Below are 14,323 nucleotides of genomic sequence, written 5' to 3'. Positions count from 1 at the left end.
CGAGGAATGCTCAGCAAACTTATACCTCTGTAATTTGAGCACTCACCTTTATCCCCTTTGCCTTTGTACGCTGGCACTATGCATGCATTCTGCCAATCCTCAGGCACCTCACCATCATTCATACATATATTAAATATCCTTATCAATCAGTCAACAACACAGTCACCCCCTTTTTTAGAAAATATGTGCAAATATTATCAGACAAATATAGAAATAATAGTCATAAAATGAATAAATATTGCAAAGCAAATTTCAGTTTGTATGAATATGTAAAAGATACCACAGCTTCCAATGCAGTAATTTTAGAAAATGTACAAATGCAGTCAAATCACTGCTATCAATTAGTAGGTTCTGATGTAAACAAGCACTGCAAGACTATGGCAGGAATTTAAGCAAACACAGATTCATGTTAGATGATTTGAGGATTTTTAAGATTGCGTTCCAAACTCCAAACAAGTGTTTAAGGCAATTGTTCTTGTCTCAAGAAGAGAGTATGAAAATATGTTAGTTAGTTGTAGAAGAAACAAATTAGCAAGGTTTAAGAAGGCAGTACAATCTGTGTATGTTGGTAGAACCCCAGACCTGCCATGGACAAGAGTACACTCCATTTGAGAATGTAATGACTGGCTAAAGAAAAGTGCTTAAAACTTTACATCATGATATGATATGATATGATATGATATGATATGATATGATATGATATGATATGAAGCAGCCATTAATCATACAGAGATACCTTATGTCACCACCAGTGATAATTCACTCATAGAGATTTCATTTCATTTATCTCTGGAGATAGGGAAGAAAGAATACTTCCCTAGAAGGTGACTAAAAGGGGAGGGAGCAGGGGGTTGGATATCCTCCCCTCCCATATTAATTTTTCCTTTTTATGGGACAGAGAAGGGGTCCAAGTGAGGATATTCCCTCTATGGCTCAGTTCTCTATTCGTAACGCTACCTCACTAACACAGGAAATGGTGCTTATTTATGAAAAAAGAAAAAACATTCATAGCTGCTAGCTTCATTATAAACACTTTAATGGACATCTGCTTATAGGAGTGTATATGTGGTTGCTGTGAGAATGGGACTTGTGCATTGGGCAGCCATAAACATAAACACAAGGCACCACAGGAAGAAAAACAATGTAAATTTGATGGAAAGTTGTGATGTAGTGGAAAATAACGATGATTACTGTATTTGATTGGACCCCATGATGACAGTTAGTGGTGGAAACAGGTTTACATTCAGGCTTACGAACTATTGTACTGCTAAGGAAGCTTAAAGGGATTACAGCTAATAGCAAAGTTTTTGCATTTTTATGTCTGTAACGTTATGGTCTGTTGATTTATAAGGATGATATCTTTTTTATTAGAAAATTTAATATTTTTTTCAAAAAACCTTAGGCAGGGGAATGGATGAATAGACAAAGCTCAGGACAGAGAGGGCTAAGGATGATCATCACTCATCTCATGTACATATTGTCTTGTATTTTCTTATGAAACAAAGAATTATATAATTTCAGTGAAGTACAATGCCACATATGGGAGAAATATTTAACAAAACATAACATTCCAGGAGCATAGCCTTACTTATGATAGTTCATTTGTAATATTGGATTCCATTTTCATTTTTTCGGTATTTGTAGCAGTTTTCAGGAATATAACTAAACTGAAAAGTGATGAGCACCTGTATTATTTACAGAAAGTACACACATTAATTAATGATTTATGCTTTTTCTAGACCTTTAGATATTTCATCCAGATCACAGTATAGTATTTCATCACCACTAAACCTTAAGGATGAAATAAATGCCTGAGGAATGATGAACCATTTGGAGCATATTCTCTCTCTGTCTCAGACACAACTGAATGATATCTCTCCCCTTAAGCCTCGACACCAACTGTGACATGTTTTTTAAAATATAAGTTGATTTTTTCTTGTGAGAAATAAGCACAGTATGCATACTTTGAAATAGCCCAGAATAAAGAGAAAAAACATAATTTAAGCACAAAGGTATTTTCCATGTGGGGACTAGAGAATATTGGTGGGAGATAATCTTGGAGTTATACCCTCCTTAGAATTATTGAATGAGAGTACCATTTGCACGATATATCTGTGAGGGCTATATCTTTAAATTATTTTATTTTCGTATAAAATTCTAAAAACAACCAAAATATGATATTCTGAATCATAATGGGATGTATTCATCTTGCTTATGTTGAGGTGCATCATTTTCCTTGCTGCTTTTAATGTTTTGTTAACTGGTTTACTGTATCGGTTGTATCATTTGATAGTGTGGTTACATGCAAATTTCATAGCATAAGAGTGTTTCTGGTCTCAGCACAAGTTTCTACATTGGTTGTGGGCTATTCCTGGCTTCTGGTAGTATCTTTAGGCCTTTTAACTGGTTCACTGTGTATTTTTATTTTGAGATCAGCCAGTTTTCCCTTCAAAATAGAAAATGTTAATTTGGGATTTTCTTATTACTTTTCCAATATTAAGAGACCTGAAGTTTCCGTATCTGGCATTAATATCCATGGAATTAATTTTTTGTAATGAGAATAATGCCTTATTTTTGGAAAATAATGAAAATATACAAAAAGAGTAATTATTGAAAAATGGTACAGAAAGTAGGGCAACTGTTCAATGATAGGCCAAAAATGTTCCAAAAGCTTTATTATTTGATTATATATAAGGTGTGAAAAAGCTAAATTAAGAAAACTTAATTTCATTACATAAAAAACAGCAAATAATGCAAATCATTTAGATAAGTACAGCTATTCAAACAGTAGCTTAATCTCATCCTGAGTTGTCCACTTTTTCCTCCTTTTCGCTCTCTTGATGGGTTAACTGAAAAAAGAAGTTATTGAAAGGAGCAGTTGTTAAATGTATAGTCTGCTTAAAATGTTTTAAGGACATGATTTTGAAAAATTTGTCAAACAAAATGATATAATGATATAATACTGTATATAACTTGCTTTCGCAATATGTATATCAAGGTTTTACATTATGAATAACTTAATATTCATGGATAGAATAAAGATGAAATGCACAGTAACATTGGCAGCATTTGTGGGACAACTGACAGTGTTTAAATCATGTTTTCTAATATTACTCACAGATGGAAGCATGTATTAGTGCTTGGTGCTTATTTTAAAAGCAGACTCTTTTGCAAATATTGCAGTGCCTACAACTGCTTTTAAATGGCTAGTGAGAAGTTACAAATTTTACATTACACACTTGAAAATGATTTGTGTTAAATAGCAAAATTTGCAACGAAAGCATTAAGAAAACTATTTGCTTTTTGTTTTCCATATACACTGCTAAAATCTTCATATATTATGAGAAGAAGGTTCCGTTATTTGAGGGGAAAAAAGACTGAAATAACATTTAGATGGGTTTGACTAAACGAGTTTTTTATTTTTGGAAAACATGGTTACCTTCATATATTGAATGGTCTGCAAGTTCTGGAACAAGAGAATGAATTTTGTGATGCCTGTCAAGACATACATATTCACTTTTATTAAACTGACTTGTATTGCCTGATCATTTCATATTTTTTTAATATTAAAGTTGATAAAATGAGGCTGTTTTGTATTAGAAACAGCTGAGTATAAATTCCTTTGAAGAAAGCTATTGTATAGTGTGGTATGAGGATTCAGAAAAATAACAGAAGTTAGTGAGAGAGAACAAGAAAGAGGGACATGAATGCGTTCATCAGATTTTTACTATAGGAGTTTTGATTGAACAAATATGAAATATTTAATCACAATAGAAAAGAAGAAAGGTTGGTAGAATGATTTATTTTCTCTGCATCTATTCATGCATCAGATTATGTAATGATATTAGATATTGTGGGTATGTTTGAAGGAATAGTGGTCCCAACAATGTTTTATGGATGCAAGACGTGGGCTATAGATAGGGTTGTGCAGAGGAGGGTGGATGTGTTGGAAATGAGATGTTTGAGGACAATATGTGGTGTGAGGTGGTTTGATCGAGTAAGTAATGAAAGGGTAAGAGAGATGTGTGGTAATAAAAAGAGTGGTTGAGAGAGTAGAAGAGGGTGTATTGCAATGGTTTGGTCACATGGAAAGAATGAGTGAGGAAAGATTGACAAGGAGGATATATGTGTCAGAGGTGGAGGGAACAAGGAGAAGTGGAGACCAAATTGGAGGTGGAAGGATGGAGTGAAAAAAATTTTCAGTGATCGGGGCCTGAACATGCAGGAGGGTGAAAAGCATGCAAGGAATAGAGTGAATGAGAGTGATGTGGTATACCGGGGTTGACTTGCTGTCATTGGATTGAACCAGGGCATGTGAAGCATCTGGGGTTAACCATTGAAAGTTTTGTGGGGCCTGGATGTGGAATGGGAGCTGTGGTTTCGGTGCATTATTATATGACAGCTAGAGACTGTGTGTGAACGAATGTGGCCTTTGTTGTCTTTTCCTACCGCTACCTCGCACGCATATGGGGGGAGGGGGTTGTCATTTCATGTGTGGCGGGGTGGCGATGGGAATGAATAAAGGCAGCAGGTATGAATTATGAACATGTTTATATATGTATATGCCTGTGTTTGTATATATATATGTATACATTGAAATGCATAGGTATGTATAGGTGTGTGTGTGGATGTTTATGTATATACATGTGTATGTGGGTGGGTTGGGCCATTCTTTTGTCTGTTTCCTTGCGCTACCTTGCTAATGCGGGAGACAGCGGCAAAGTATAAATTATTAGATATTGTGGATTTTAATGATATGTTAAGCATAGTCAGTGGAGGCAAGTTAGCTTGTGCTATTTTCTGCCTCTCAGTGTTAGGGTATTTCCAAATATGGTCATAGTAGGGTGACACATTTAGAATCTTCCCCAAAAACTTTAGCTCCTCACAACTCCTCACCTTCACTTATCAAAAGACTTAATATTAACACTCAAAACTAACTGAAAAAAAGAGATTCAGGTTGGTTTATTTGTCACATATGCAGGTGTCACTTGCCTGCACTGAGATGTCAGAATGTTTGAAAAGAATGAATGTTGCTTAAGAAGTTGTACACAGATGGAAAGTAAAAGCATGAAAGTATGGAAAGATGAGAAAGATGCAAGCAGTTGAGAACAGTAGGAGATACTTGGGAGAACACCAGTGCTTGAAGGACAATGTGTGTTTGGGAATAGGTTATAGTATATCTTTGGTACTGGTAGTAAGGATGTGGCTAAAAAAGAGAACCATATTTGGGAGAAAAGAGCAAGCTACTGGGTTTTTCTGCTGATGATTGAGGCCAAGCAGTCTCTTAAGTAAATTGTGAATGATTTCTTAAAAGATCTTTCATATCACATAGTATTTGTAAGTGAAATAGAATATTAGTGTTTGAAGTAAATGAGGGAGAACCACAACTAAGAAAAAAAATCGATGTGCATGGAAATAGTAAGTATGAGGGTTAATACTCAAACATATTTTAGAGATTTTAGCCCGTGGGAGAAGTGTTAGAATTTATATCAGATTTACTAAAATGTTTTACATATAGACACTGTTTTGCTCGAAGGTAATTTAAAAGTAAACCTTTTAGCTTTGTGAGACACTGGAAACAGATTTGGGATTAAGAATTGCTTGAACAGGGAATGGTGCGTATCTCTGCCCATTATATTTTTTTTATATAAAATACATAAGTTAAGGGAGACATTAATTTGCTGTAATGTAAATATTTTTATGGAGAAGAATATACAGTAAGTTGTTCATTCTTCTTCTGTTGAATATTATCAAGTTGATGGACTGCTTTATTATACACTTTTAATTAAACAGAGGAGATATATAAATGTGTATATTTAAATTTTACTAGACCATTAGGTATCTTGTACATAAGACCAACAGAATGCTTTAATCAGTTGTAAATGAGACCATTAGAAGGCTTTAATCTTTAAGCTAATATAAATAGCAGATATATTTGTAAGTGATTAATGTGAAGAACAATATTACAGGGTCAGATGCCACTTTTGATTCCTATCTCTTTTGCATAAGTCATGTTTTCAATCATTTTTCAAACTTTGCCTCTTGTACTGACTGACCTATAGATAGTAGTAATTGTTATGCTAGACATGTCTTACAAGTCAATAAAATATGTACCTATTCCATAATTTTATTTCATAGTCATATTTTTATGATGTAGTGCCACTGGGTACATTATTGTATTAGTCTATGATCATTATAGAATACAGACTAAGAAATTCATTGAAAAGTTTTTATTAATTGTATCAACTCTTCATTTTCCTTTCCTAAAGTAAAAGTAGTTGCTGCTCTCTCACATACATCAACCATGGCAGTTGGGTCCACTCGCACAATATAATTTTCATCATGTTTGACTTATCAGGCCACTAACACCATTTTCTGTGTGGTCTGGTAATAAAAAGTGATTGCTGAAATAATGTCCAATAAGTTCACCCACATGATGACTACTCAGCATTAACATATTGCTGGATGTGACATGAAGAATAATTTACCTGCTTGTTTATTGGCTTTTGGTGTCTCCATCCTCACTTTTAACATAAATGATAGTATGCAGAGCACAAATATTGACAGATAAAAATAGAAGGGTGAAGGCATGTACAGAGCATCAGATTGGGGATGAGCAGTGTGGTTTCAGAAGTGGTAGAGGATGTTTGCTTTGAAGAATGTATGTGAGAAATACTTAGAAAAGCAAATGGATTTGTATGTAGCATTTATGGATCTGGAGAAGGCATATGATAGAGTTGATAGAGATGCTCTGTGGAAGGTATTAAGAATATTTGGTGTGGGAGGCAAGTTGTTAGAAGCAGTGAAAAGTTTTTATCGAGGATGTAAGGCATGTGTACGTGTAGGAAGAGAGGAAAGTGATTGGTTCTCAGTGAATGTAGGTTTGCGGCAGGGGTGTGTGATGTCTCCATGGTTGTTTAATTTGTTTATGGATGGGGTTGTTAGGGAGGTGAATGCAAGAGTTTTGGAAAGAGGGGCAAGTATGAAGGCTGTTGGGGATGAGAGAGCTTGGGAAGTGAGTCACTTGTTGTTCGCTGATGATACAGCGCTGGTGGCTGATTCATGTGAGAAACTGCAGAAGCTGGTGACTAAGTTTGGTAAAGTGTGTGAAAGAAGAAAGTAAAGAGTAAATGTGAATAAGAGCAAGGTTATTAGGTACACTAGGGTTGAGGGTCAAGTCAATTGGAAGGTAAGTTTGAATGGAGAAAAACTGGAGGAAGTAAAGTGTTTTAGATATCTGGGAGTGGATCTGGCAGCGGATGGAACCATGGAAGCGGAAGTGGATCATAGGGTGGGGGAGGGGGCGAAAATTCTGGGAGCCTTGAAGAAAATGTGGAAGTCGAGAACATTATCTCGGAAAGCAAAAATGGGTATGTTTGAAGGAATAGTGGTTCCAACAATGTCGTATGGTTGCGAGGCGTGGGCTATGGATAGAGTTGTGCGCAGGAGGATGGATGTGCTGGAAATGAGATGTTTGAGGACAATGTGTGGTGTGAGGTGGTTTGATCGAGTAAGTAATGTAAGGGTAAGAGAGATGTGTGGAAATAAAAAGAGCGTGGTTGAGAGAGCAGAAGAGGGTGTTTTGAAATGGTTTGGGCGCATGGAGAGAATGAGCGAGGAAAGATTGACCAAGAGGATATATGTGTCGGAGGTGGAGGAAACGAGGAGAAGTGGGAGACCAAATTGGAGGTGGAAAGATGGAGTGAAAAAGATTTTGTGTGATCGGGGCTTGAACATGCAGGAGGGTGAAAGGAGGGCAAGGAATAGAGTGAATTGGAGCGATGTGGTATACCGGGGTTGACGTGCTGTCAGTGGATTGAACCAGGGCATGTGAAGCGTCTGGGGTAAACCATGGAAAGCTGTGTAGGTATGTATATTTGCGTGTGTGGACGTATGTATATACATGTGTATGGGGGTGGGTTGGGCCATTTCTTTCATCTGTTTCCTTGCGCTACCTCGCAAATGCGGGAGACAGCGACAAAGCAAAAAAAAAAAAAAAAAAATAGAAATGGATTTTCAACCTGAAAGAATTCTTCATGGAGAGAAAACTTTTAAGCAAGGAAAATGAGATTTCCTCTCTCTCTCTCTCTCTCTCTCTCTCTCTCTCTCTCTCTCTCTCTCTCTCTCTCTCTCTCTTCTCTTCTCTTCTTTTCTTCTCTTCTCTTCTCTTCTTCTCTTCTCTTCTTCTCTCTCTCTCTCTCTCTCTCTCTCTCTCTCTCTCTCTCTCTCAGGAAATATGCCATATCCTAATAATTGATAACCTGTGGACAATTCTGCTATCTCTCCTAAGGACAGGATCACCATGCATGATCCACTGCTAACAACTGTCTCCTCTCAAGAATCATTACATCCATCATGAATTCACATCTGGATAAAGAGGAGGCAGCCAAACCTTTCAGTCCTGGAAAACTCTAGACTAGTACTGGAAGTATAAGAGTAAAAAAATTGGGAGGGAGAGAGAAGAAAACAGTCTTGCTCACTAGCTTCTACAAGAAACAATAGCATTACATAAGCTCAGAGTTTGTTTTCCTCCTAACAGGAGCATGCCAGTAAGCATACACCTCTGTAAAATAGCAGTTAGAATATTGACCATGATGCATGCATGGGCTTTCTGGGGTTGATCCTGCATTTGTTTGAATCCTGGACACAGCAGTTGGTCCATAGTCCACCCAGCTGTTCATCTTTTCCTTGATGCTGAGTGATGAATTGGGTACCTTCCTTAGGCTAAGGTATATATATATATATATATATATATATATATATATATATATATATATATATATATATATATATATATATCTTCTTTTCTTTCTTTCAAACTATTCGCCATTTCCCGCATTAGCGAGGTAGCGTTAAGAACAGAGGACTGGGCCTTGAGGGAATACCCTCACCTGGCCCAATTCTCTGTTCCTTCTTTTGGAAAAAAAAAAAAAAACCGAGAGGGGAGGATTTCCAGCCCCCCGCTCCCTCCCCTTTTAGTCGCCTTCTACGACACGCAGGGAATACGTGGGAAGTATTCTTTCTCCCCTATCCCCAGGGATATATATATATATATATATATATATATATATATATATATATATATATATATATATATTTTTGTCACTGTCTCCCGCGTTAGCGAGGTAGCGCAAGGAAACAGACGAAAGAATGGCCCAACCCACCCACATACACATGTATATACATACACGTCCACACACGCGAATATACATACCTATACATCTCAACGTATACATATATATACACACACAGACATTTACATATATACACATGTACATAATTCATACTGCCTGCCTTTATTAATTCCCATCGCCACCCCGCCACACATGAAATAACAGTGAATGCTCAAATTACAGAGGTATAAGTTTGTTGAGCATTCCTGGGAAATTATATGGGAGGGTATTGATTGAGAGGGTGAAGGCATGTACGGAGCATCAGATTGGGGAAGAGCAATGTGGTTTCAAAAGTGGTAGAGGACATATACATATATACACATGTGCATAATTCATACTGTCTGCTCGTATTCATTCCCGACGCCACCCAGCCACACATGAAATGACAGCCCCCTCCCCCCGCATGTGCATGAGGTAGTGCTAGGAAAAGACAACAAAGGCCACATTTGTTCACACTCAGTCTCTAGCTGTCATGTATAATGCACCGAAACCACAGCTCCCTTTCCACATCCAGGCCCCACAAAACTTTCCATGGTTTACCCAAAACACTTCACATGCCCTGGTTCAATCCATTGACATATATATATATATATATATATATATATATATATATATATATATATATATATTATTATTATTTTTTTTTATTATACTTTGTCGCTGTCTCCCGCGTTTGCAAGGTAGCGCAAGGAAACAGACGAAAGAAATGGCCCACCCCCCCCCATACACTTGTATATACATACGTCCACACACGCAAATATACATACCTACACAGCTTTCCATGGTTTACCCCAGACGCTTCACATGCCTTGCTTCAATCCACTGACAGCACGTCAACCCCGGTATACCACATCGCTCCAATTCACTCTATTCCTTGCCCTCCTTTCACCCTCCTGCATGTTCAGGCCCCGATCACACAAAATCTTTTTCACTCCATCTTTCCACCTCCAATTTGGTCTCCCTCTTCTCCTTGTTCCCTCCACCTCCGACACATATATCCTCTTGGTCAATCTTTCCTCACTCATCCTCTCCATGTGCCCAAACCACTTCAAAACACCCTCTTCTGCTCTCTCAACCACGCTCTTTTTATTTCCACACATCTCTCTTACCCTTACGTTACTCACTCGATCAAACCACCTCACACCACACATTGTCCTCAAACATCTCATTTCCAGCACATCCATCCTCCTGCGCACAACTCTATCCATAGCCCACGCCTCGCAACCATACAACATTGTTGGAACCACTATTCCTTCAAACATACCCATTTTTGCTTTCCGAGATAATGTTCTCGACTTCCACACATTCTTCAAGGCCCCCAGGATTTTCGCCCCCTCCCCCACCCTATGATCCACTTCCGCTTCCATGGTTCCATCCGCTGCCAGATCCACTCCCAGATATCTAAAACACTTCACTTCCTCCAGTTTTTCTCAATTCAAACTCACCTCCCAATTGACTTGACCCTCAACCCTACTGTACCTAATAACCTTGCTCTTATTCACATTTACTCTTAACTTTCTTCTTCCACACACTTTTCCAAACTCAGTCACCAGCTTCTGCAGTTTCTCACATGAATCAGCCACCAGCGCTGTATCATCAGCGAACAACAACTGACTCACTTCCCAAGCTCTCTCATCCCCAACAGACTTCATACTTGCCCCTCTTTCCAAAACTCTTGCATTTACCTCCCTAACAACCCCATCCATAAACAAATTAGACAACCATGGAGACATCACACACCCCTGCCGCAAACCTACATTCACTGAGAACCAATCACTTTCCTCTCTTCCTACACGTACACATGCCTTACATCCTCGATAAAAACTTTTCACTGCTTCTAACAACTTTCCTCCCACACCATATATTCTTAATACCTTCCACAGAGCATCTCTATCAACTCTATCATATGCCTTCTCCAGATCCATAAATGCTACATACAAATCCATTTGCTTTTCTAAGTATTTCTCACATACATTCTTCAAAGCAAACACCTGATCCACACATCCTCTACCACTTCTGAAACCACACTGCTCTTCCCCAATCTGATGCTCTGTACATGCCTTCACCCTCTCAATCAATACCCTCCCATATAATTTACCAGGAATACTCAACAAACTTATACCTCTGTAATTTGAGCACTCACTCTTATCCCCTTTGCCTTTGTACAATGGCACTATGCACGCATTCCGCCAATCCTCAGGCACCTCACCATGAGTCATACATACATTAAATAACCTTACCAACCAGTCAACAATACAGTCACCCCCTTTTTTAATAAATTCCACTGCAATACCATCCAAACCTGCTGCCTTGCCGGCTTTCATCTTCCGCAAAGCTTTCACTGCCTCTTCTCTGTTTACCAAATCATTTTCCCTAACCCTCTCACTTTGCACACCACCTTGACCAAAACACCCTATATCTGCCACTCTATCATCAAACACATTCAACAAATATATATATATATATTTTTTTTTTTTTTTTTTTTGCTGCTGTCTCCCGCGTTTGCGAGGTAGCGCAAGGAAACAGACGAAAGAAATGACCCAACCCACCCCCATACACATGTATATACATACGTCCACGCACGCAAATACACATACCTACACAGCTTTCCATGGTTTACCCCAGACGCTTCACATGCCTTGATTCCATCCACCGACAGCACGTCAACCTCGGTATACCACATCGATCCAATTCACTCTATTCCTTGCCCTCCTTTCACCCTCCTGCATGTTCAGGCCCCGATCACACAAAATCGTTTTCACTCCATCTTTCCACCTCCAATTTGGTCTCCCTCTTCTCCTCGTTCCCTCCACCTCCGACACATATATCCTCTTGGTCAATCTTTCCTCACTCATTCTCTCCATGTGCCCAAACCATTTCAAAACACCCTCCTCTGCTCTCTCAACCACGCTCTTTTTATTTCCACACATCTCTCTTACCCTTACATTACTTACTCGATCAAACCACCTCACACCACACATTGTCCTCAAACATCTCATTTCCAGCACATCCACCCTCCTGCGCACAACTCTGTCCATAGCCCACGCCTCGCAACCATACAACATTGTTGGAACCACTATTCCTTCAAACATACCCATTTTTGCTTTCCGAGATAATGTTCTCGACTTCCAAACATTCTTCAAGGCTCCCAGGATTTTTGCTCCCTCCCCCACCCTAGGTGTTTGCTTTGAAGAATGTATGTGAGAAATACTTAGAAAAGCAAATGGATTTGTATGTAGCATTTATGGATCTGGAGAAGGCATATGATAAGAGTTGATAGAGATGCTCTGTGGAAGGTATTAAGAATATATGGTGTGGGAGGCAAGTTGTTAGAAGCAGTGAAAAGTTTTTATCAAGGATGTAAGGCATGTGTACGTGTAGGAAGAGAGGAAAGTGATTGGTTCTCAGTGAATGTAGGTTTGCGGCAGGGGTGTGTGATGTCTCCATGGTTGTTTAATTTGTTTATGGATGGGGTTGTTAGGGAGGTGAATGCAAGAGTTTTGGAAAGAGGGGCAAGTATGAAGTCTGTTGTGGATGAGAGAGCTTGGGAAGTGAGTCAGTTGTTGTTCGCTGATGATACAGCGCTGGTGGCTGATTCATGTGAGAAACTGCAGAAGCTGGTGACTGAGTTTGGTAAAGTGTGTGAAAGAAGAAAGTTAAGAGTAAATGTGAATAAGAGCAAGGTTATTAGGTACAGTAGGATTGAGGGTCAAGTCAACTGGGAGGTAAGTTTGAATGGAGTAAAACTGGAGGAAGTAAAGTGTTTTAGATATCTGGGAGTGGATCTGGCAGCGGATGGAACCATGGAAGCGGAAGTGAATCATAGGTTGGGGGAGGGGGCGAAAATCCTGGGAGCCTTGAAGAATGTGTGGAAGTCGAGAACATTATCTCGGAAAGCAAAAATGGGTATGTTTGAAGGAAGAGTGGTTCCAACAATGTTGTATGGTTGCGAGGCGTGGGCTATGGATAGAGTTGTGTGCAGGAGGGTGGATGTGCTGGAAATGAGGTATTTGAGGACAATGTGTGGTGTGAGGTGGTTTGATCAAGTAAGTAATGTAAGGGTAAGAGATATGTGTGGAAATAAAAAGAGCGTGGTTGAGAGAGCAGACGAGGGTGTTTTGAAATGGTTTGGGCACATGGAGAGAATGAGTGAGGAAAGATTGACCAAGAGGATATATTTGTCGGAGGTGGAGGGAACGAGGAGAAGTGGGAGACCAAATTGGAGGTGGAAAGATGGAGTGAAAAAGATTTTGAGTGATCAGGGCCTGAACATGCAGGAGGGTGAAAGGCGGGCAAGGAATAGAGTGAATTGGATCGATGTGGTATACCGTGGTTGACGTGCTGTCAGTGGATTGAATCAGGGCATGTGAAGCGTCTGGGGTAAACCATGGAAAGTTCTGTGGGGCCTGGATGTGGAAAGGGAGCTGTGGTTTCGGGCATTATTGCATGACAGCTAGCGACTGAGTGTGAACGAATTGGGCCTTTGTTGTCTTTTCCTAGCGCTACCTCGCACACATGAGGGGGAGGGGGATGGTATTCCATGTGTGGCGAGGTGGCGATGGGAATGAATAAAGGCAGACAGTGTGAATTGTGTGCATGGGTATATATGTATGTGTCTGTGTGTGTATATATATGTGTATATTGAGATGTATAGCTATGTATATTTGCGTGTGTGGACGTGTATGTATATACATGTGTATGGGGGTGGGTTGGGCCATTTCTTTCGTCTGTTTCCTTGCGCTACCTCGCAAACGCGGGAGACAGCGACAAAGCAAAGCAAAATATATATATATATATATATATATATATATATATATATATATATATATATATATATATATATATATATGTATATATATATATATATATATATATATATATATATATATATATATATTTTTTTTTCTTTTTTTCTTTTTTTTTTGCTTTGTCGCTGTCTCCCGCGTTTGCGAGGTAGCGCAAGGAAACAGACGAAAGAAATGGCCCAACCCACCCCCATACACATGTATATACATACGTCTACACACGCAAATATACATACCTACACAGCTTTCCATGGTTTACCCCAGACGCTTCACATGCCCTGATTCAATCCACTGACAACACGTCAACCCCGGTATACCACATCGATCCAATTCACTCTATTCCTT

At 38.9% G+C, this 14,323-nt stretch overlaps 2 protein-coding genes across 3 annotated transcripts in view; one reads left to right on the top strand and one right to left on the bottom strand.

Moving 5' to 3' along the window:
* LOC139757885 (uncharacterized) overlaps window positions 1-14,323 on the top strand; it is a 686,077-nt gene that overhangs the window by 475,572 nt on the left and 196,182 nt on the right.
* LOC139757888 (uncharacterized) overlaps window positions 2,659-14,323 on the bottom strand; it is a 49,754-nt gene continuing 38,089 nt past the window's right edge. For both annotated transcript variants that reach the window (XR_011714732.1, XM_071678809.1), the window contains exon 2: window positions 2,659-2,849. Coding sequence is in view for 1 of the 2 variants with exons in the window: in XM_071678809.1 (XP_071534910.1) it covers window positions 2,799-2,849 (51 nt within the window). In the remaining variant the exon portion in view is untranslated. The remainder of the gene's footprint in view (window positions 2,850-14,323) is intronic.

Source organism: Panulirus ornatus, chromosome 28 (genome assembly GCF_036320965.1).
Source record: "Panulirus ornatus isolate Po-2019 chromosome 28, ASM3632096v1, whole genome shotgun sequence".
Classification (NCBI taxonomy): Eukaryota; Metazoa; Arthropoda; class Malacostraca; order Decapoda; family Palinuridae; genus Panulirus; species Panulirus ornatus.
Note: the sequence above shows the minus strand (reverse complement) of the source record. Positions and strands in the feature narration are given on the sequence as shown.